Raw genomic sequence first — 24,470 nt, forward strand, 5'->3', positions numbered from 1 at the left:
ACGGCGTCAGCAGACTGCTCGTCTCGAACCTGCAGTCATGTCCTTTAACACTGCTTCGTGGCGAGTGCGTCGGGCGTGTCCACAGTGTCGACCCTTCTACCATCATTGACCTGCCAAACGGTTCTACCGCCGAACACGAAGTCGCCGGAGTGTCCTGTGATTCCTCGCAGCAGACTACTACGCCTGACGTACTGAGCAGCTCCATCGCCGACACGCTAACCGTTTCTCAACGCGCCCAGCTTCTACGCCTCCTCGACAAGTTCCGCTCTTCCTTCGACTGCCAGCATGCTTCCCTCGGCCGCACGTCAGCTGTAAGTCACCGCATCGACACGGGTACCAATGCGCCACTGCGACAAAGACCCTATCGTGTGTCCGCGACAGAGCGCCAGGTTATCGACGACCAAGTAGCTGACATGCTGAAGCGCGGCGTCATCCAGCCTTCGAATAGCCCCTGGGCATCTCCAGTTGTTCTTGTTAAGAAGAAGGATGGGTCAATTCGCTTCTGCGTTGATTACCGTCGTCTTAACAAGATAACTCGAAAAGACGTTTACCCCTTACCGAGAATTGACGACGCCCTTGACTGCCTCCAAGGCGCGGAGTTCTTCTCTTCTATCGACTTACGGAGCGGCTATTGGCAAGTCCCCATGGCACCTGACGACCAACCTAAAACGGCTTTCGTCACACCTGATGGTCTTTACGAATTCCGTGTCATGCCTTTTGGTCTTTGCAACGCGCCCGCAACATTCGAGCGGATGATGGACAATCTTTTGCGTGGTCTTAAGTGGAAAACGTGCCTCTGCTACTTAGATGACGTAGTTATATTTTCACCAGATTTTCCCACACATCTCAGCAGGCTAGAGGAAGTACTGCAGTGCCTAACTGACGCCGGCCTTCAGCTCAACCTGAAGAAATGCCGCTTTGGCGCAAGTCAGCTCACCATCCTCGGCCATGTTGTGTCCAAAGACGGCATTCTTCCCGACACCGCCAAGCTTCGGGCAGTCGCTGACTTTCCTCGACCTGCGTCTTTAAAAGAACTTCGCAGCTTCCTTGGCCTCTGTTCGTACTTTCGCCGCTTCATTCGTAATTTTGCGACCATCACCGCTCCCTTGAATCAACTCCTACGAAGCGATTCAAAAACTTACGTTTGGTCGCCCGCCTGTGACGATGCCTTCCAAGAGTTGCGCTGTCTGCTAATCTCACCGCCAATCCTGCGTCACTTCGACCCTTCCGCTCCGACTGAGGTACACACCGACGCTAGCGGTGTTGGACTCGGCGCCGTGCTCGCGCAGCGCAAATCGGGGTTCCAAGAATACGTCGTCGCATACGCAAGCCGTACCCTCACTAAAGCCGAGAAGAATTATTCTGTTACGGAGAAGGAATGTCTGGCCATAATTTGGGCTCTTGGCAAATTTAGACCCTATCTTTATGGCCGCCCCTTCGACGTAGTGACAGATCACCATGCTCTTTGCTGGCTATCTACGTTGAAGGACCCCTCCGGCCGTTTAGCTCGCTGGGCTTTGCGGTTGCAAGATTTCAACATGCGTGTCGTCTACAGGTCTGGCCGCCGCCACACCGATGCCGACGCCCTATCACGCTCGCCTGTGTCAACCGAAAGCGCTTCCTGCCTATCTGCCGTAGACGAAACACTTCCGTTCCCAGCAGGCTGCGACATGGCGTCTGAGCAACGCAAGGATGCCTGGATCAGCGCCCTTCTGCGATTCCTTTCCGAGGTCGACTTTTTCTTCAGCTTCTCGAGCATTGCGCCGTCAAGCTTCCCACTTCGAAATCCGCGATGGTCTCCTCTATCGCCGGAACTACACGTCTGACGGCCGCAAGTGGTTACTGGTCATACCTCGCCATCTTCGTGCAAAAATATGTTCAGCTTTCCACGCTGACCCACAGTGCGCACATGCGGGCGTCTTCAAAACATACGCCCGCCTTTCCTCCAGGTTCCATTGGCGAGGCATGTACACCTTTGTGCGCAAGTACATTCAGTCCTGCCCACAGTGCCAACGACGCAAAGCTGCTCATCAGCACGCCTCTGGTCCGCTCCAGCCAATCCCTTGCCCGGCCAGGCCCTTCGACCGCATTGGCATTGACCTGTATGGGCCCCTTCCGTGCACGGCTTCTGGAAACCGCTGGGTAGTTGTCGCTGTTGACCACCTGACGCGATACGCAGAAACAGCCGCTCTGCCTGCTGCCACGGCCCGCGACATATCATCTTTCCTCCTGCGGAACTTCATTCTCCGTCACGGCGCACCGCGCGAACTTCTGAGCGACAGGGGACGTGTGTTCCTTTCCGAAGTCGTGAACGCACTCCTTGCCGAATGTCGTATCGTTCATCGTACTACTACCGCCTACCATCCTCAAACTAACGGCTTGACGGAAAGATTCAACCGCACCCTTGGCGGCATGATCTCTAAGTATGTTGCCTCGGATCACTCTGACTGGGACCTAATTTTGCCCTTTGTGACGTACGCCTACAACACTGCTCCACAGGCGACTACAGGCTTTTCGCCATTTTTCCTCGTATATGGCCGAGAACCCTCGACCACACTCGATACCATTCTGCCGTACCGACCCGATGCCTCCGAATCTACACCCATCTCTGAAGTTGCCCGCCGCGCCGAGGAATGCCGTCAGCTCGCCCGGTCATTCACAACCGTCGACCAATGGAGACAAAAATCTCGGCGCGACGATGACCACCCGTATCCTCACTTTCTTCCGGACTCCCTTGTGTGGCTTTGGGTTCCAGCTGTCCCTACTGGTCTCTCCTCCAAGCTTGTTTCCAAGTATCAGGGACCCTACCGTGTTGTTGCGCAGACGTCACCTGTGAACTATATCGTCGAACCAGTCACACCATCTACGGACCAACGCTTTCGGGGTCGTGAAACTGTTCACGTACAGCGTCTGAAGCCCTATTACGATCCGCTCGTAATAAGTTCACCGTGAGTCGCCAGGATGGCTCCTTTCCGACGGGGGACGAATTGTAGTGAAGAGGAATGTCCAGCGCTGCAGCCACATCGCCAGCCCTGCGCGAGGCACGAGCTGGAGCTGCCTAGGCCGTGTTCGTGCTGCCACGCTGCCCGCGCCCGTCCAGTTCCTGCTGCTACTGTTACGACGAGCACCGCTTGTAGCCCAGTGTTTTCATTATACAACCATTATCATTTGAAGCAGCATGCTAGGCATATCTCCAGACAAACATTTCCAGCATCCATTAGAGGTTTTTCTCTAAAGAGAACTCATGAGAGAAATGGAACAACATTTAAAAACCCTGAAATTCAATTAATGTATCCAGTTACTTTTTTTTTATCATAAGTCACATCGAACCTCTCAGAGGAATATTTATGCACTCATTAATTACAGTGTTTTTTGTAGTAGGATAACACAACTAATAAGATAGTTAAAATAGATCAGTGCTGTACAAATATGTGCACACACCTGTATCTCAGTATTATATAAAATTATAGTAGAAATAAGCTGAGAAATGAGCAATCTTGATACCAGTGCTGGAAATAAGAAACGTGGTGTAGTGATATTACGCAGGCTAATGAGCTAAAAAATACACATGGTTCTGCCATAGGTGAAGTTAGACTGCAGTTCACATCCACCAACAGTGGTAATTTCTGACTGCATAAAATCTTGCGCCACTTCTAGCCACAAAGCGCTATGGATGGTCTAGTGTGCTATTAAAATGCGCTCGTGTTGTCGAGTCTTTCTGTGTCCTACGTCTTTTGCGCTGTTTCAATATGAACACAAACCAACTAGCCCAACTCTCCCTTTTGCTGTATTAAAATGCGCTGACCTCATCTGGCAGGGAGACCACGTGAACTTCATGACCTTTTAAATAACATATCTACGATTTAATCAACTTTTGTTTCAAATAATGCATTCAGTCAAGCTCTGTCCATAGCTATGTGCATTACCAATAGTGTGTCAATTCTAGCACGCTGTACAGTCAGGCCAGAAACTCGACACATTGCCTCAAGATGAGCTGTCGATTTGCTGATATGAAATTGAAGGATGTGCTACTGAAAACTGTTTCTTCCACTTACTACTCTGAGTGTAACAACGCTGCTGTCCACATACAATGTTTCAACACTCGTACCCCATAGTCAAAAAGACAAAAAGTTCTGGGCTCCAATATGAATACAATAGCATACACTGTATTTCAATGACAACAATTTACATAAATAGCATTTTCAAAGTCAGAATTTATACTATTGTTGAATTTGCTGTGTCAAAGTCCTCATGCCGTTATACGTAATTTACTTCTGCAAAGTGCTAATGCGAATGTGGAGACTAATAGTGTGGCTATTATCAGATGCGAGATGATGATTTATGCTTGAATTCTCTGAGCAGTTTCCCAGGGCACACTAAGACCTGCATAAAAGAAGACTGCACACAGTGGACATTCAAAATGTAACAATGAACATTTTCTGTCCAGCATACATATATTCACACACTAGCACCACATTCAACGCAAGAAAAATAATGAGGCAACACGAGAAAAATGAGGGGAAAAAATGCACAAATAAGAATATTACCTGGGCAATAAATTTGTAGAGAAAGTAATTTTCCTCCGATAAGACATGACTACTTACTTGCTAGTTCGAAAGAAGATAGCACAGCCATCAACGTGCTTCCTGTCACTCTCGGACATGGTCTTTGCTCGAGATTTCGGGGAGAAGATGCCATCATAACCATCTCGTTTTAGCTCTGGTAGAAAAAACTCATGAAACTGTTCCGTTTCTACCTCCTAGAGGGTAAAGATGAAAGGATAAAATGATTAATGAATTATCAGTAACAGAATTTTTTATAATAAAATGTTCCGCAAAGAAAGTGATCAGAGAGGGAGAGAAAGGCAGAAAGAGAAGAGAAAAAAGAGAAAAAATAATGAGGAGGATTGACAATAGAAATGAGCTGAGTAATGTGAATTAATACAGAAATTCTGAGGCAGCACGCAGACTGCAAGAAGCAATATTATATAATGCTCGAGTTCTAACTTTTCTTTTCTCATCACAAAATGCTTGCTATGCTAGTAACAGTAACCGCAATGTAGCACAGTATCATGTAGAGGACGTCAAGTAGTACTTATAGTCACGCGTTTGCTCAAGGGAGGAGGCTCCCATGCATAAATTGGCTGCTTAGTAGTGCTGATAACCAGACAAGGGGAGCCAGGCTCCCAAATTCTGGTGCATATGCCTCTAAGAAAGTAGGCTGGTATGGTGGATATGAATTCTCTGGAGCCACCTTAGAAAATTACCTGCAAAGAGATGATGTCAGCTGAATAGTGCCGAATCTCATCCATTATTCCTTTTCGGCGATACTCCCAATTAAGCGCCCAGGCTGGACAGTACCCATACACTTGTCTCGTGGCATACTTGTCACACAACACATTGTAGCACATCACTGTGAATGCAGCTAGAAAAAAGAAAAAAAACAACATTTCAAACACACAATAAAAAAAAATTTTTCAGCCAACACACCCAGAACCAGAGGTGGGCACATGCTCATTACATTTTAACGATTTGACATGTCAAGATGAGCCAGCAATGCAGCCTGTATTCTACTCAATGGACAAAATTCAACACTGTGTTCACTGAACGTGGCAGAGCATGTGCTGAAAATGTGCTGAAAGCAGGGTACATGTTTACACATGCTACCACTCTGTTCTTACTCTCCTATCCAGAGCACAAATTACTCCTGTTTTTCACAATCATCACTAGGTGAGCACAATATACACCACCACAGCCTTTGGCCTGTAACATGAAAAAAAGTCTCTGCCTTACGAAACTATCGATATATAAATCAAAGAAATGCATCTTGCTTTTCTTGTCATTTCAGGATTCTCAAATGTTCGAAACTACACCAGAACAACAACTTCAGCATTCTTGATGCAGTGCTAAAAGACAGAGACTAAGAAGGAACATTAACACAACTTCAGCCACAGGTGCAAATTGATAAAGCAGAAATTTCTCTTCTCTATTTTTTAGATGGGCTGGTGGTGCCTAGAATAAAATAAACGTGCCCATGACCGGCATTTTTGGAAGTGCATTCGCAGTGCAATAAAAGGCTCAATATCAAATGGCTGCCACCAGTGAGAGACTGATTTCCTCACATTTCTTTTCTCTAGGAGCTCAAGCAGGAGTGTATCAAGAGCTCAACAGGATGTGAGCACAGGCTTATGAATGATGTCAAAAGCAATCATTTTTGAGCAGTGGCCACAAAAAAGGAGAAACCCAAGGCACTATATTGGTGCAGATGGTGACACTTGGATATGATTTATAGGTACAGGAGGCTTCACACCTTCAAGCCATCTATGACTGCCGGTTTTGTTATAATTTACATCAGTAAATCTGACTGAAGTTTGGCACATGCTACAAATCCAAGATGTGTGGCCCAAGGTCGGTAACCAAGTGCATGCAAAAGTGAATTGTGCTAGGGGCTTTCCAGGCGCCCATGAGAAAACGACCATCTCCCGTGATGCTCTGCTTCATTTAGACCCAACCAAAGCTCCTTGTCAGAAACCATATTTCCTAATGTCAAACTAATGTGATTTTGATCCTGATATTAACCATTGTTGGACCACATTAACTTCAATTGTCCACATAACTGTGCCTGACCCGAATGGCAACCACAAGAGCAACTTAACTAGCAGCACTGCATGTCTGTCTTTGTCAAACTCGGGGTAAAGTGAATGCATCGAACATATATCTCTTGATAAAAACTCCTATTTTGTGATCTGCTTTATGAAGGTTTTAAAGTGAAAATTGTAGCTTAAAAGCCACGATAAGTTTTTACAGTGTTTAAACAATTGCAGCATGCACCTTTTTTAAATGTTATCCTCCATATGGTCTCAGTGCACTTGACATTCAACATTAATCGAATGACTCTGCGTCTGCAACAGGCACACTTCTGGATTTCATAATCTGCATGAGGGATAACCTATAGCATGATTTAAGTTGCAATGCTTTGACTGCAGCACATGGTGCATCAGTATCTTCACCTTAGTATCCAGTTTCTCCAATGAATATACGTACTGAAATGGTGGAGCTGAAGTGTAACATGTTCAAGATGCAGCACAGAAAATATGCCACTCTTCCTCCCCCCCCCCCCCACCCCGAGAAAAAGGAGAGAAAGCTATGAGGGAAGAAATCTAAGGCCAGGCCACTTACTTGAAGGCTGAGATCGCATTGAATGTCTCACTTGCACCCATGGCCGCTGCGGTGGTTGCGACGCAGTAACTGCAAGAGGAACGCACCATTCTTACTAATTGGCTCTCCATAAATGCACCCTACGTACAAATAATAAATTCGGTATGCTGAGGCACTTCTTGAAATAAACTCAGACCAAACACATATATGGTTGAGCACATGCTTATGGTAACAATTATTGTGAGTTAGCATGACTTAATGATTGTATTTGCCTGTAGCTACTCGCATTCTTTTTACAGGCTAAATGCATTCTGCATGAACAGCACGTTGGAAATCATTATCCATGTGAACCATGCAATCACAGCTGGGTATGTTAAACATAAAATGCACTGAAGTAAGTCAATGAAGTGAACTTAGGCAAATAACTGTTCATGTGCTCCCAAATACTGCCCCAGGTACTACCGTATTTACTCGAATCTAGGCCGACCCCGATTCTAAGCCGACCCCTGAAATTTGCAAGGCCAGAAAAAAAAAAAAAAAAAACTTAATAATTGTACTAGAATCTCAGCCAACCCCCCCATTTTCGAACATCGTTTTTTTCGAAAAAAGACAACAAAAAAACATTGGCTTAGATTCGAGTAAATACGGTATTTGGCATGGCTTCCACCAGCATCAAAATAAATGAATTTTTCACAAGAAACATAAAACTGTGGATTGCTGATAATTCCACTGAAAGCTCAGTAGGTGCACACTTTTCCACATCCCTTTTCATTTTGGAACTGCAACAATGCAGCAACAGCTCTTCGCCCTACCAGGCAAGAGAACAAGGCTACTGTTCCTTTTGAGGAAATGGAGGATATGAAAAAGTGTGCTGTCCAAAAGGTGTGTGTGTGTATGTGTGCGTGCATGCACGTTGTGTGCGTGTGTGAGAGAGAGAGAGATAGAAAGGGTAAGGAAGGAAACAAGTGTGCATTGTTAGTAGCCATACTCAGTTTTATTTGACGCTTGAAAAAGATGAAGAAAGACGAGCTTTCACACTGCTGGCATAGTTAAAGTATCTGCAGCTATGGGGGCAGCCTTTTTTAACAGACACTAAGCAAAGGCACAGTGGATGAGAAAACAGCCATAGCACACCTATGAAACCTCAAGTAGACGTGTAAGTGTAGTTGGTAAACTGGCTGCATGCACACACCTTTTTGATAAAAGCAGTGCTGCACCTTCTGCACCAACCAAAATAAATTTACAGTCCCTTTAGATAACGCTAAGGAGAGCACAGGTGAAAGCCTATGCTCTCATGAGAAATGAAATGACTTTGATATTCTGAGTCGATTACATTGTTACTTCCCTTTACTTATTCTCTTTCGGTCACCTAGGCATAACTACAGGTTCTATGTGCTAAGGCTTGGTTGTAGAGGTGTTAATTCGCATTTTATTCACCTTTGATTCACTTTGACATTTGATTACACAATAATTCAGATTTACATTTCATTCACCTTTAATTAAATTTAATTCACCTTGTGCAACAATTATCGCACATAATCCCTTGGCATAACCCTCACTACAGCACACCCTGTCAGTAATGTTTTCGACAACTGCATGGCAAAAGCACACTTGAAACCAATACTAAACCTGTTTAAAAAGATCAAGTCTTCATTTAAAGTGCTTGCATCGCTCTTCTATTACAAGTTCATGTTTCACTATTCAAAGGTCGCAGGTTCAGTCCCCACCAACCGCAAGTTGTTTTTTCATACACTTTAATTATTTTTGATTAATGCCATAATTATTTCACCACAGTTAAAAACTACAAGAAATGTCTCCTATGCCTTCCTTGGTTTATTGTCTGCTGGCCTCACAGGGTTGTGCCTAACAAAGAAATGAGCCCCTATATTCCCTTTCTTTCATAATTAGGCAGAAGGTATTTAGTAATGGAGACTGGAGAAAGTCAAAGACAAGTACATATTTTTTATAATTTCATGTGGAAGTGCCAGAATTAGTCTGTTCGTGTGATTTTCCAGATTTTAAAGTATTGTCTTGTATTCAGACAATACTGAAGTAGCAAAAAGCCTTTAAGGAAAACTTGACAATGGGCTAGTTGGTTAAATATGATCAACGTTTCTTGCGCAAACTTTACAAAAAAAAAAAAAAACGGAAGACTGTGACGAAAGACATACAAAACACATCAGCGCAAACTAAAACAACTGTTTGATACGAAGATGAACATGATACATATAGAGTGACCACACGTGTGCGCAGAGTTGCCTCGTTTCTTAGCTCAATTTCCATTTGCTGAGTGCTATTGACGAAGCGCTTACACACGTGCCCGCTGCTGGCGTTTTTGGCTTTGATGACCTCCCTTTTCGTCTGCTTGCTCGACCTGTGCACAATTTAAGTTTTTTCTAGCACAGGACTGCACGGGCACCTGCTGCAGTGCGTTTGAAACTTTTGGTTCCGCCAAAATAAATGATATATTTCTTGCTGATCAACTAAGTAGACCTAGTACACACACTGTCAAATTTATTTTCATTAAGAGTTTGTACTAAAATTTCAGGGTTACATCTCCCCCAAATTTTTATGCCTTTCTGAGCTTGACCATACGGTAACAGTGACTATTTTGCTACTGTAAAAGTACTATTGACTAATACAGCTTAACTTCGCATTCCTCTTCAGCGAGTTATAGACAAGTGAAATATCAACAAGTTGACGTAAACAAAAACATGTTCTTTCATTCTTTTTGTTCACCAGTAAACGTATTTTGGCTAGTATGCGTAATATGAGGCCTATGCCATCTTTGGCCACCACATAATTAGCAGTATGAGATAGTGTCCTCGGCTTTTCACTTTCTAAACCTATTCCACCTTGTAATTTCTTGCTCGCATTTCATTTGTCTATGCCTCTTTTTTTTTTTTTTTAATTAGTAGGTACCCAGCAGCAGCAATCCTCTGCTTCCCATGGCTGTGGCAGATGCTTGATGATTTCACCAAGGCTGTGGTGGAATAAGGTATGCCAAGAAACCTTTGCATACCTCTATGGGGCCACCTTTCGAGATGAGTACCCATACAAGACTGCGCACAAGGTCAGGGTACTCCTTGACCCTTAGAAAAAGCCAGTGGGTTCCCGGTTGGTACTAAGAACTGAACTCAGTACCTCCTGCATAGCATGCGGAAACTCTGCCACTTAGCCCCTGTCACTGTGGCATAAAGGGGGAGAGGAGTGAAAGATGGAAGAGAGAGGGTAACCGTGGAAGCTGAATTGTGCATGAGGGTGGCACACAAACAAATAATTATTCATTGTGACCGCAATTGAAAACTCAGTCCAGGGTTTGCGGTGCAGTTGGGGGCGGGGGGGGTGTCGCTCGCGGGGAAGGGGTGGCGTGAAAGCCCCCCCTCGCCCCGCGACCGCATCCACACACAATGTAACTGACGCTTATGCCGGGGGGTTATATCCGCTATTTCATGGTAGTCTCGAAGTGATGATGCCGCTCGCCGCCGACAAAACTGCCGGTTGCGGCGGCTATGAGTACAAATAGGGGCCTTGCTGATGTCACGCCCACGAAGAGAAGTGCGGCCATCCTGTGCCATTTCCGTTTGCAGCAGATGGGCGCGAGATTCGAACTTGGAACTGCAACGACTCCTAGCTAACAGTGTGCGCCGCTAACACGCGTCAGAACCAAAAAATCTACGGAACTTCTCTAAGTTTAATGAAGACGACGGGCCCCAATGTTTTCCCGCCATACCTTGAAGAGACTACGAAGAAAACCGCCGTAACGCGCACCTGCGCGTTATAAGGCAGTTTTCGAATAGCGTACGCAAGTTAGCGTTAGGGGCCCGCTATTTCCGTCACTTAACGGGAGCCCGCAAGCGGTTAGCGTACGACGCATGCGCAGTTGCGCGAAACGCCAACGCAAAGCTTTGCGTACGCTATTCGAAAGCTCCCTAGTCTGCGTTGCTATAGCTTAATAGAGCGAAAACGTAATTTTCAAGCTCACACACCACACTGCAAACAGCTCGCCCCGTGAACGGCACTTGCTGCGAGAAAAGCCTGACCCGAAAACTATTTTCTCACTTCGGTGATCAAGAGCAGCGAGAGCTTCACACAGGCCCCGTCGACAATACGAGGGCATTCAGACAGCCGTACCGATCGACTAGTCTGTGGCCTCCTTGTGGCTTTCTTTACAAGGATGTGAATACCGGTACTGGCTAAAATGTCGAAGCAGTCCTGGTTTTCTGAACGCAGAAAGAAAAAAAAAAACTACAAAAACCGCGTGCATGCCCAATCACTACGAATTGAGTTTGTAGTGCAATATCATTTTCTTTTTAACGAAGAATATAACAAGTCACAAAGCCGTTCGAAGCAACAAAGACGAAGTTTAGGCAAATCTATGCAAAATGATCACATTTTTTTTTCTTTTCCTTATAATGTATTCTCTTTATCTTACACTTTACAGCCGTCGGCTTCTTGGCCAATCCCCCGCAGTGGGCAAGCGCCATTACCGAGGAGCAAGCAAAGGTCCATTCCCACGCTGGCTGAACAGACATGCTTGCAGCTTCCGCAGGCACTATCGCCAGACTTCTTTCTGTTATCTTCAGGATACATTGTTCTCACTCACCGTCGTCCTCAGGCGCCTTGGTGGTAAGCGGGGCAAGCGCAGCCACTGCTGCCAGAAAAGGCCCGCTCCGAACGCGGGTGAGCGCTCTTAAGCGTTCTTTCGGACGAATATCGCCGTTCCACAACAAGCGTTGCATGATGAACTATCCTTCGCTCGCGCACGCGAGTAAGCAAACGCGCGCACACATTCGTCAGCAAGCCGTGATTCGTGGAGCTGGTGCGCCTATCACAGGGTTGTGACATCACGACTACGCTCGTGAAAATTCGCAGACGCGGAGTTCAACGGTGGAGCACTGAGGTGTTTGCATAAGCGCAACAAAGTATGGGCAACGCTTTCATGGCAGCGCTGCACAGACCACGAATGTACGGACACTGGCCTTACGCCGTAATGGCTCATTCACACTGGGGAATCCGCCGGCCACAGCGACCGGAATTCGCGCGCCGCCGAAAGTCAACATTGTTCACACCGCTTAGCAACCGCACCGCCGAAACTAGGGCGTCTAGTTGTCATCGTCCCTTCGCGCGAAGGAACACTGGCATCGACGCGCTCGGCGTTGTGTACGCGTTTCGTTATGGTGAAGCGCATAAACAGGAGCAGGGTCGTCGAACTGCTGGGTCTGCTGCAAAGCAACTTTCTGGCGATGTCTGACGAGGATAAACATGCTTCGCCGAACAAAAGAAACGACGCAAGCACTTGTGGTTGGTTCGTCCTGATTTGCAAGACGCGAGAAGCTTGGTCGAGCCGAGGTAATGCTACCCGTTTTGCGAGATCGCGATGATGTATTGCAAAGATGCTAATCGCGACAACACTTGGCAGTTGTCGAGAGCTACAGGATCATTAGGAAAGACTTCGCTGTTGCTGCGGGCTTCGACGACTGCGATATCACAAGCGCGCCGCCATTTTTCGTATGTTCGACTCGCGTTCCGATTGGTTCGCGGTGAAGGAATCCGGCGACAGCTGCCGCAAAAATCGGTCCAGGACCGATCGACGCGGAATGGGTTTTTCCGGCGGATCTCGCTGCCGCCGAAGCGGATTCCGCGCGCTCTGGCCGCCGAATGTCTCAGTGTGAACGCGCCTTAATAGCGGCTGTCTTGCGGCGTTAGCGAATCACAGCTCGTGCGTTCTGGGAGTTTTTCGTGAGCACTCGTAGCAATTCGCATAACACTGAAACCATGATGCAACATAGGAGAACAACGCAAACCCCCTTCTACAGGCGCAGTCTTTCCGTGGACGAAGCCACCACGAAACGATAGCCATCGCAAGGCGATACTCCTTCAGCACTATTTCGTACATGATCAAAGGCGTCTGTGGCTTTTTGTCACCGAAAAACTGCTCCCACAATCAGTCAGAAAACTTGCTTTTTACACCAACATCCGGTGTTCACGTGTGGTCTGTCAGCTACCAGGCGGTTTTTAACGCGCTGAATGAACGCCGGCAGAAGAATGCTGAATATTGGTGAAGCGAGTCAGTTCGTACATGACCATGGCTTGAGGGTGGGAGGCAGGGAGGGAGTACAAATGATGGAGCACGCTGACTGCAGCTTTCATTGGCTCTAATGTGTTCTGCTGTTATTGGAGTTGTGTTATGTTACACTTTCACATAATTTTAAAGGGGCAGAGAGGTGTGGAAAAACTACGCAATTTTTCGCGCACAGGCGCATACTTGAGGTGCTAATTGTAAATAAAACGATCACTTTTATTATGGTGCCGATCTTTGCAAAAAGAATACCAAATATCTGAAACAATGCATTAAAGAACACAGTTTTGTATTTGAGGTGAGTTATGAGGATTTTCGCAGGACAATTATCGGCTTTGATATACATTTTCAGTATCCTGGCAGTGGTTGTTTTAGCTGCCACAAAAAGAGTCAGGAACATAGGCGTGCGCAGGGTTCCCCACCAAGGGAGGCGAAGGTTCATCGCAGCCCCCCCCCCCCCTACTAAGTCAATGTACGAGGCAGATTTTGCGCCCCGGGCCCCCTCCTATTAGGTGACTGCGGGGGGGGGGGGGGAACTGGCTTCTCCCGCCGGAACTGGATTTGGCCAAAACTAAAGCAACTGCTTTAATGAAATTACACAGGTACGTTGATAAAATAAAGGACCATCGCGGTAAAACTCATTTTGAGATACTATAGGAAGACTTCATATGAACTCCCCGCCCCGGAAAACCTTCTCACGGAAATTGCTTCTCACGCGATGAAAGCAGGAGTCGTTGGGCACTTTGCATTGTAAAACTAGGGGTAGATCGTTGTTCAGCTCTCCTTTGGTGGTTTTCGTGTGTCACGGTAATTTGCACTTAGTGAGCCTGTGTGATCGTAATGAAGCAGACCGATGTTTTTCTTGAGTTTTTCTGTGCGCCTTGGCTTGATATACAGGGTGTTTCTTTCATTTTTTATTTTTAGACAATACAGACTTTTTAACAAAAATGCTATGACAGTAAGGCACCTGTCATCTTAACATACGAACTCTACCTCGAGGCGGATCTACTTTGTCGCTGCTAAAGGAACACTGAAATTACAAATGGTCGGTTCGTTTATGGGGTTTAACGTCCCAAAGCGACTCAGGTTGTGAGAGACGCCGTAGTGGATGGCTCCGAAAAATTTCAACCACTTGGGGTTTCCTTAACGTGCCAGTGACATTGCACAGTTCCCAAATGCTACCGCCGCGGCTGGGATCGAACCCGCGTCTGTCCGCGCAGCAGCCGAGCATCGATCGTAACCATTAAGGCCACCGCGGCGGCTGAAAATAAAAAGATACAAAAGCTTGTTAATCAACTTTTAATTGCCAAAGTGAGGGCTGTTTATGTGGGAAAGTTCGAGGCCATCGCAATGTCTGGCACACTCATTTTTTTTTGAAATTCCCAAAAGTTACACGTAGTTTGAGATAGAAATAATCGAATTTCATTGCCGATATTGAAACAGAGCGCATCGGGCGCGCAGCGAGGGCGGCCGCTGTGTTACGTCAGACCGGAAATTCCCGCGACGAAGTGAGGAAATTTGAATGAAGGCGCCGCAGAAGAATCTGGGCAGGAAAAACGGCAAGTCGTCCGAAATACACAAGTGGACCATGCGCGTGATGAGTAGTGCCAGAGTCATTCAATGCATTGAAGTACTCTGGCAGTGTTTATATCCGTTTATTTCTTAAACTATATAACTAACTATGCGCAAAGTACTGTTTCACCCGCCTGCAAGAACATGCGTCGCAGTATCAGCTGCCTCCGGGTTTTCCTCTGTACAGTGAAAGAAAATGTGGAAATAGCGGTTTTCTTGCACACAGCGCGAAAGAAACAAAAGCACGAAACATTACCCGAAAAGGTGAGGCGATGCGCTGGTGCAAGTCAGATGACTTGCCGCTTTTCACGACAACATACTGCCGCGAAAGTTGATCGCTTCTTCGTCACGGGAAGCTCCGGTCTGACGTATAAAGCGCGAGACAGACGGTACGATTTTCCATGCGATGTGCCGGCCGACGCGGCGGTGGGGGAGAGGGAATGGTGGCTGTCCGATGCTACGAAAGGTCACCATTCCGGTGTCCCCACCGCCGTGTCGGACGTCGCATCGCATGGAAAATCGTACCGTCTGTCTCGCCGGCTACCTTTCTACGCAACCAGCGCGCAAGGCTTCGATGTCAGGGCCTTGAGTTGACGAGTTATCTTAAAATTACGTGCGACTTTTTTGGATTTCTAACAAATGAATACAACTTTTCCATATAAACAAACGCCTTCGATTTGGTAATTAGAAGTTAATTAAAAAGCTTTTGTTAATTAGTCGTTTCAAGTTTACTTCAGCAGCAGCAAGGTATTTCCGCCTCGATGTATAGAGTCTCTCTGTGAAGACGACACGTGCATCACTGTCATAGCTTTTTTTTTTAACAAAAAAAAAAAAAGATCTTTATTGTAGCAACTTCGTGAGCTTTGAAGAAGAACGGCGATGTGAGCTAACAGTAGCGCCTTCCTGCAATAGTTTGGCCTTATTGGGCGTAATCGGTAAAGTGTGCCCAGCATTACTTTTCCTGATGGCGGCACAACCTTGGCATTTCTGTGGCGATGGCAAATTCAAATGCTTGCACTATTTTGTTTTTTTTTTTGTTTTTTGTGAATTGTTTTTTTGTGAATTTTTTTCTAGGTCATAACAATGCACTTAACATTCATACATAGTGATTAGGCGGGCAAAGAAATCACCAGTGTCGTTCCTGGAAAACTATCCTTCCGCTGCTTCCTTCCGTCAGCAACCGAGCCACAGCGCGAGGCAATGAATTCTAATGTGTATAGGCTATAAAGGTATTGTGCACTCAACCTGCACTCCCGTTAACCTGCTGTACTGTTTGTTAAACTGTGACCGACCGGTCAGAAAAGCCTTTCATTTAGCAGCAAATCGTGGTTCATCACAGAGCGACGGTCGGCCACCCCTTTCTTCGTCGTCTGAACTTTTTTGCTCGCTTTGAAATTGTCAGCCCTATTTCACAACTGTCTCATAATCTGGAGCGTTGTCACAGTACGCCAGCCACCAGATCAGCATGAATCTTCATAATCATCAATCTTCGCCAGATCAGCATGCGCGCGTCGGGCACGCACGCACGGCGTACCGCAGCGCACGAACACGAACCGGCGTAACACACGCTTAATTGATAGGGACTCACTTGTCTGCCGGCGTGTAATCGCTTACCGTGCTCTCCTACTACTGTGTGTAGTATGTGTTGCGTGTACGACTCCATCGGCGCTGTAGATCGGAAAATTCTGCTAAAAAATGTTTCACGGCGTTTTCCGCGTTACCATTCGGTGATTAGGCACTCTGACCGAAGCCTTCCGCTATACACTAAAGAAAGCAGGTACCATGAAAATTGGTTGACAACCTTCAATTTTCCCGATAGACGCTGCCATTTCTAGTTTTGATGTCCTAGCTATATCCCGTTCGGAAAGGTGGAGCTTTCTGGGCTGTTGACAGGAATACTAATACTGGCGCCGCTGGCCCGGCGGTGCTTTTATGGGGGAGGTGAATGGGGGGGGGGTCATGCATATTTACCACAGTCTATAAGGGCCATATGGCGGTGCCCCGCGAGCCCTTGTTGGAAAGGTTTATATAGAACTAGCTTATATTCCGCTAAAACTAGACGTGTGTTATAATAATAATAATAATAATAATAATAATAATAATAATAATAATAATAATAATAATAATAATAATAATAATAATAATAATAATAATATCTGGGGTTTAACGTCCCAAAACCACGATATGGTTATGAGGGAGGGCTCCGGAAATTTCGACCACCTGGGGTTCTTCAACGTGCACCTAAATCCCCCCTAAGTGCACGGGCCTCAAACATTTTCGCCTCCATCGGAAATGCAGCAGCCGCCGCGGAGAGAGACGCGTGTTCACTTTGGTGTCTATATGTGTGCACGCATGTTTCACATTTATGGTACCGATCGACAGTTACGAAGTTTATGAACGCCGCTGGTACTTAACAGGACTTACCTACAAAATAAAGTCGACCACAGGTCGCCCTCGCTAGCCTTGACAACTGGGTCTTTTGTTTCCCTTATAAATCTATAAAACTTCTTGTCCAACTTCCTCGAATAGGCAACTTCGCTCCAATAACGTTATAGTTTAGGTAATAAGGACACCCCCTCTAATGTCGGTATGAAACCTCTACACCCTAGTTAAACCGGACGGCGGGGCGAATCTTTAACGGGAGTCAACCCAGCGGACAGTGTACTCGAAAATGCCTTTCACGCCTTCGAGGAGAGACGCTGGAGGGTTATCTCAGTTCTCACAGGCAATGCCTGCGACACGAAACTTCCAAAGGAAAATCTAATTGCCGCTCCTCAAACAGCAGATTTTTCTCACACTGGGGCAATGGGAGGCACAACTCGCCAGCTCGGACCCATAGCTGCAGAAGATTCTTGTGCAGGTCACGTCCGGCTGGCTGGCAGAAGCCACTGGAGCCCTGGACTTGGGGCTCCACCGTCAAGCTTTCAACCCTTTGTCTCCATTTTCCCAATTCAGTAGTTATTATTCTTCTTCTCACCTTCCTATAGGAAGGTGAGAAGAATAATAATAACTACTGAACACTAACCGCAGTATACAGGGTGACCCAGCTATCGAGCACCAGGATTTTTAAAGAGGGGAACGGCGATACGCGAAGCAAGCCTATAGTACATATTGTTCCCAGTAGGAAACAGCAGCTAGTAATTTTTTCGTTAATAATATCGCATTGGCTAATTACAATAAATTTTGTAACTCTGCAAACACTCACCTAATAATCAAAATGTCAAGGAGGCATATGTGGGGATGTTTAAGTGGCATCTAACTGCAATATTTTCAGCAAGGTACCAATTGCGTGCTCATTTTTTTCCACCTGAAAAACGAAGCCCGTGAAATATAAAAGTACCACGTGACCAAACTGCAACGCGCATCCGGAAGCAGCGCCATCAAACAGGCTCACTGTGATGTAGCCTGTATCAAGGAATGATCGAATGCAGATAGAAAAAAAAATAAAAAAAAATCGTCCCGGTGCTTTATCTGCTAATACTCGGCACAAGCAGCGCGTCGCTTTGGTCTTACAAGGCCAGGACGTCAGAACAGCGCTCCGGCCGCGTTATCAATGGAATCAGACGCCGTGAGACATGAATAATGATAGTGGGCGTACAATCGAGGCGAGGGTCAACGTTGGCGAGTGTATCCCTGTAAAATGGCGACAAATGTTGATGACGCTATAGCCATATCATTGCAAAGGTACAGAAAGCTGTCTGTGGCAGCAGACAACAGGATAACGCTTGCTTGCATTAAGCTTGTTTGATGGCGCTGCATTCTTATGCAGGTTCTCATGCATTCTTACGCGCCTTTAGTGCGCGTGGGAGCGTAGTCACGTGGTATTTTTCCCCCTTCGCGGGCTTTCATCAGCCCGACGAAATGAGCATTGGCACGTTGATGAAAACAGCGCAGTTAGATGTTACTTAAACATGCCTACATATGCCTCCTCGACATTTTGATAATTAGAAGACTACTTGTCGAGTTACAATATACAGTGAACTCTCAATTGAGTGAACTCCAAGGGACCCAAGGAAATAGTTCACTTAACTGAAAGTTCATTAAACTGAATATTCACTAGAATATGGAACAGCATTGGGCACAGCAGACATTAGAGTCAAAAGTGTGAAATGCAATTTATTTTGGAAAGAAATATTTTCATTTGGACTGGTGCCCTTAAAGCGCAAGAAGAGACAAAGCTTTCCAGAGAGTCTACGTTTCTGTGCACTGCCTCTGGCACAGCTTGTTGCTGAGACACGAAGTCTCGCAACTTTCTAACATACTCTACCGCCTCGACTAGAGTTACAGGATTTGAACCTGCCGCCGATGGATGGGCGATTTAGTGGCGGCTCGCATCGGCTATGCCAGTGCTGCACTGCACAAAACTTCGTTGAATTAATTTAAAAAATGAGCCTGGGTCCGCGGATCAAGTTCGTTCAACTGAAAAATTCACTATTCTGAAATTCGTTTAACTGAAAGATTTTTGCATAGAATGCATAAGAAAATCGCCGGGGATTTTATAAAAGTTCGTTATTCTGAAATATTCGTTAAACCGACGTTCGTACAAGTGAGAGTTTACTGTATTGTAATTGACTAATTAAACCTACTTAGCGAAAAAATAAGTAGCGACTATTCCAGCATACAGGAAATAATATTTACTAGGTTTTCTTAGCGTAATACGGATCCTCTTTTAAAATCTTGGTGCGCGATAGCTGGAACACCCTGTTTATCTGTCTTGTCAAAAACGTACATCCAGATTTGATATAATAATATCTGGGGTTTAACGTCCCAAAACCAAGATGTGATTATGAGAGACGCCGTAGTGGAGGGCTCCGGAAATTTCGACCACCTGCACTCTAAGAAAAAAAAGAGTCAAAAGAGGGTCATGGAACCGTGACCCTCTTCGGGCGTCCATGTGACCCCTTTTGGAAGGTACAGGTAGAGAAAAAGAGTTAACATTTTGCAAGGAGTCACTGGACGCTCCTGAAGCGCGTTTCGAATGGCTTCCGTCATGAAAGAGCCGCCGATACGCCATACATATCGCGCGCTTGCCCTTTGGCGCCGTTGTGGCGCGTTGCTCGCCGACGGAGACGGGGTTGGCGCCGGGGTGGCGCGCCGCTTCTGGCTTCTCTCTCAGTCGTCTCACTCAGTCTCAGTGTCTTCGTCTATTGGAATGCGTTGCGTGGTTGCGTTGACAGCCCGGGTTGCGTGTCTTGAAGTTTCATCAGTTTCATGTTCATGCGCGTCTTCGGTGGTGTTGACGCCGGCTCCGTGCACGAAGTGACGCTTGGAGGGCGGAGTATTCATGGAGGTGCGGATACGGACAAAGGGCGCCAGTTAACGGTGAGTGTACTGCTTTCGTAGGCACTAATTATACAGCTTTAGCTGGGCGTCTGCAGCAGCTCTGCGCAAGTTATCTGCCAGCCATTTCCAACAGCAGCCTGTGTCCGCTGGGCTGTTGCGGATGCCCAACTAAAGCTGTCAGTTAACGAGTTGCCACCGTTATGCGCGTTGCTGTTCAAGCTCCCATAAAGTGAGCGATGCAAACAATTATCGAGGATCATTTCTTGCTGATCGCACGTTGTGTCAGCACTACTGAAGTTGCAAGATGTCGTTTTGAGATGCACTTTAGTCTACTTCATAATAACATTTCCATCGACCTTGTGTGTACAGCGTGCTTCTTCGCGTGGGAACGTGAAAAAAAAGAAAGCCTGTGTACAGAACGCTCACACGCGCTATATATAATGGTTTTTGTTGGCTTAAAGACGGTAGTTTGAGGTGCAGATATAGTACGGTGGCTTGCAGAACGTACTCGGTAGTCATTCAAGTTGAACACGCCTCGCCGGTAAGGCTTTTGAAAATGCTAGAGACTTTCGACGGCGCCCGTTGCGCCCGCCGCCGTGCACTTTTTTCCTTCGTTACTGTTCGCTGTTTTCATCGTTTGCCAACATCTGCGATGACGCTATAACAGAATCAAGTGAGTGTACGTGATTGTGGGAGTTATGTGTGCTAATTCTAGCATGTGACATGTCTGATCTCGACGTAGACGGCGTCCGCACGCGCTGGGTGTCGTTCGGGCCCTCGTACTCGCATGTGTTTATCTGAGTATGGGTTACGTTTGTAAAACATGCGGTCAGTAACCGCTCACGGCGTGCCCCTGACTGCCGGAGGATGTGCTTGGGTGTCGGGATAAGCCGGCGCAAAACCGTGTTTATTCTGAAACCAAATTTTGAAGCGATTTCTCAGAAAATAAGTGCTTTCATTCGTGTATAGCCAGTGCGTATTGCGACACGAGGTTCCCGCTGCCTTTTACGTGAAAATTTGTTTTCGTTGCGAAATTTGAACTAAACACTCGTGGCAGATGTGTGTACAATAACGGTGTGTTGAACAAAGGGTGATTTTAAATACAAATAATGTGTGTGTTTTGGTTATTCCCAGAATCCCGGATCACTTCTGCCGCCTCTTCACTCCAGTTGACAGCCACACTCGGGGAAACGAAGGTGCCCCGTTGGTCTGGCGCCTCACCGCTCGTGATGGGAAAATCAACAGCGGCGTTCGCCGTGTCAACAAGGCAGTCGGTCCTACATTTCTTTTGGTTGGACAAGACGACGTCGAAAAAGAGGTGAGTGGCACCCACGCAAAGGAGCCTAAACCAATTTCGTTTGTTGTTTAAAAGAGGCTCACATCATCTTGTGCTACAAGTTTGTCGGAAAGTGACGTGTTACAAAAGGTACTATTTGCAAGTTGTGTTTTACACGATAACGGCAAAAAACTTGGCTCCTTACCATGCGTGTTTGCATTTGTTGTTTTGTTGTGAGCTTTCATTGTGTCTATGTGAACCACTGATTTTGTAGGTTTTGCTAACCTTTACTGCAACTTCATTTTCTCATCATAATATCACGTTCTGCTTTTCAGATACCGTTTTTCACGGTGCTCACGCTGAACAGGAGCGACAACCTAGCAAGCCACAAGTCTGATGCCTCCAGCCGTCACCATTTTTTTATTTATTCTTAATCATAAGGAATAAAGATTGAAACACGATGCCTATTTCTGCAGTTAATTTTGCACTATATGGCACTATGCACACCAGTCACACATTTTAGTTGGCTCTACTCATAGAAGCATGTAAATGAGGAATACCCAAACTTCTTAATTGGAAATCAAAGACCATCTTTACGCGCTTTCTATATAACTTTGCTGGAAAATATGTGTTGTTTTGACGAGTTCTATTAAAATGATGCTAAAACTGAACTATTCTTTTATTGCAGTCGCTGGGCAGAACGGCAAGTATTATTGGACTTGCTTAAAATAAATACTCCACTATTTTCAATAGTAGTCGCGCAAAAGTAGAGCAAGGGTCCAATGAGTAGCTTAAAATACTTGTGGAGTCGCTTGACGCTTCGGTGTGGGTCTCTTGACCCCCGTAGGAGTGTTACCGGCAAGAGTCGTCCGACTCCCTATAAGTGGTAACGTGAGCCTTCGGATGAGAGTCTTTCCACTCTTCCTAGAGGGTCAGGGGACTCTCCTAGAGCGAGCCGACCCTGACCCACCAAGAGAGTCACCGTGACTATTTAAAGAGAGTCGTATACGTGGCAAGTCAGAACTCTCCGAAAAGAGTCACGCATACTCTTTTTTTCTTAGAGTTAGAAAAGGTACTATTTGCAAGTTGTATTTTACACGATAACGGCAAAAAACTTGGTTCCTTACTTACGTGTTTGCATTTGTTCTTTTGTTGTGAGCCTTCATTGCGTCTATGTGAACCACTTATTTTGTAGGTTTCGCAAACCTTTACTGCAATTTCATTTTCTCATCATAATATCACGTTCTGCTTTTCAGATACCGTTTTTCATGGTGCTCACGCTGAACAGGAGCGACGACCAACCTAGCAAGCCACAAGTCTGATGCCTCCAGCCGTCACCACTTTTTCATTTATTCTTAATCATAAGGAATAAAGATTGAAACAACATGCCTATTACTGCAGTTTATTTTGCACTATAATGCACTATGCACACCAGTCACACAATTCAGTTGGCTATACTCAGAGAAGCATGTAAATGAGGAATACCCAAACTTCTTAATTGGAAATCAAAGACCATCTTTACGAGCTTTCTATATAACTTTGCTGGAAAATATGTGTTGTTTCGACGAGTTTTATTAAAATAATGCTAAAACTGAACTATTCTTTTTTTGCAGTCGCTGGACAGAACGGCAAGTATTATTGGACTTGCTTAAAATGAATACTCCACTATTTTCAACAGTAGTCGTGCAAAAGTAGAGCAAGGATCCAATGAGTAGCTTAAAATACTTTTGGAGTCGCTTGACGCTTCGGTGGGGGTCTCTTGACCCCCGTAGGAGTGTTACCGGCAAGAGTCGTCTGACTCCCTATAATTGGTAACGTGATCCTTTGGATGAGAATCTTTCCACTCTTCCTAGAGAGTCAGGGGACCCTCCTAGAGCGAGCCGACCCTGACCCACCAAGAGAGTCACCGTGACTATTTAAAGAGAGTCCTATACGTGGCAAGTCAGAACTCTCCGAAAAGAGTCACGCATACTCTTTTTTTTTTCTTAGTGTGGGGTTCTTTAACGTGCACCTAAATCTAAGTACACGGGCCTCAAACATTTTCGCCTCCATCGAAAATACAGCCGCCGCGGCCGGGATTCGATCCCGCGACCTTCGGGTGAGCAGTCGAGCGCCATAACCACTAGACCACCGTGGCGGGGCCATCCAGATTTGACGCATCCAATTAACTGTAATGATTCTAAAAAGACAGGGCGTGCAAACACGGACACAAGAAAGAAGTCAGGACACCACAAACGCCGACTAACAACTCTTATAGATGACGCGTCGTGGTGTCCTGACTTCTTTCTTGTGTCCGTGTTTGCACGCGGCGCCCTGTCTTTTTAGAATGAATACTTACCAAATAGCTCAGCTCTCTGTTATTCTAACTGTAATGAATTACATCTTTTACTCGGGTAACGCTAATGATGGAATTTGACAGTAACTGCGTTGAAACAGTTACCTTATTGACGAGACGAGCTGTAACAGGTGACAGAGATTGGAGCAGTTGAATTTGGCGGGAACTATAGGGTAAAAAAAAAACGCCAGCGATCGTGCCACAGGGCAGACTCGCGGATCCGAATTTTCAGTCAGGCCAACTCGAGCGTTCAGCATTCGTCAACCCATCTTAACGCTCCACCGGATGTTGGCTGGCCAATTGACCCAGCGTTGCTACGGCTCGATATATGTCCACTGCGGACGTTGACACCAGTAAATCATCAGCGGGCGATTTTTTTACAGTGACCCGACCAACTGAGTGTGATCCTCTCCTGGCTGCAGCAGTAATGAAGTACTGCGCTTTATTAAACACCCAAAACAACAATAATAATGGCCGGCGTTTCACGTACCAAAACCACGATACGATTACGAAGCACGCCGAGGGCTCCGGATACCGTATATATAGTGGAGGGCTCCGGATAATTTCGACCACACTTGGGGGTTTTTTGACCGGCGCCGACATTGCGCGGGCCTCTAGCATTCTGCCTTCACCGAAATGCGACCGCAGCGGCCGGGATCGAACCCACGTCTTTCGGGTCAACAGCCCAGCACTGTACAACCGCGGCGGTGGTCGAACAACCGAACACGAGCATCAGGCATGAGGTTACCATAGCCGGCTGCCGAT

General features: G+C 46.2%; 1 protein-coding gene across 4 annotated transcripts in view; it reads right to left on the reverse strand.

Annotated features, from left to right (window-relative positions):
- The window catches only part of LOC119402227 (CCR4-NOT transcription complex subunit 6-like), a 241,746-nt gene that overhangs the window by 36,636 nt on the left and 180,640 nt on the right, over positions 1-24,470 (reverse strand). For all 4 annotated transcript variants that reach the window (XM_037669367.2, XM_049417738.1, XM_049417742.1 and 1 more), the window contains 3 exons: positions 7,179-7,247; positions 5,267-5,424; positions 4,605-4,759 (listed from right to left, as the gene is read on the reverse strand). In XM_037669367.2, coding sequence (XP_037525295.1) covers positions 4,605-4,759; positions 5,267-5,424; positions 7,179-7,247 — 382 coding nt within the window. The remainder of the gene's footprint in view (positions 1-4,604; positions 4,760-5,266; positions 5,425-7,178; positions 7,248-24,470) is intronic.

This window comes from Rhipicephalus sanguineus, chromosome 1 (genome assembly GCF_013339695.2).
Source record: "Rhipicephalus sanguineus isolate Rsan-2018 chromosome 1, BIME_Rsan_1.4, whole genome shotgun sequence".
NCBI classification, from domain to species: domain Eukaryota; kingdom Metazoa; phylum Arthropoda; class Arachnida; order Ixodida; family Ixodidae; genus Rhipicephalus; species Rhipicephalus sanguineus.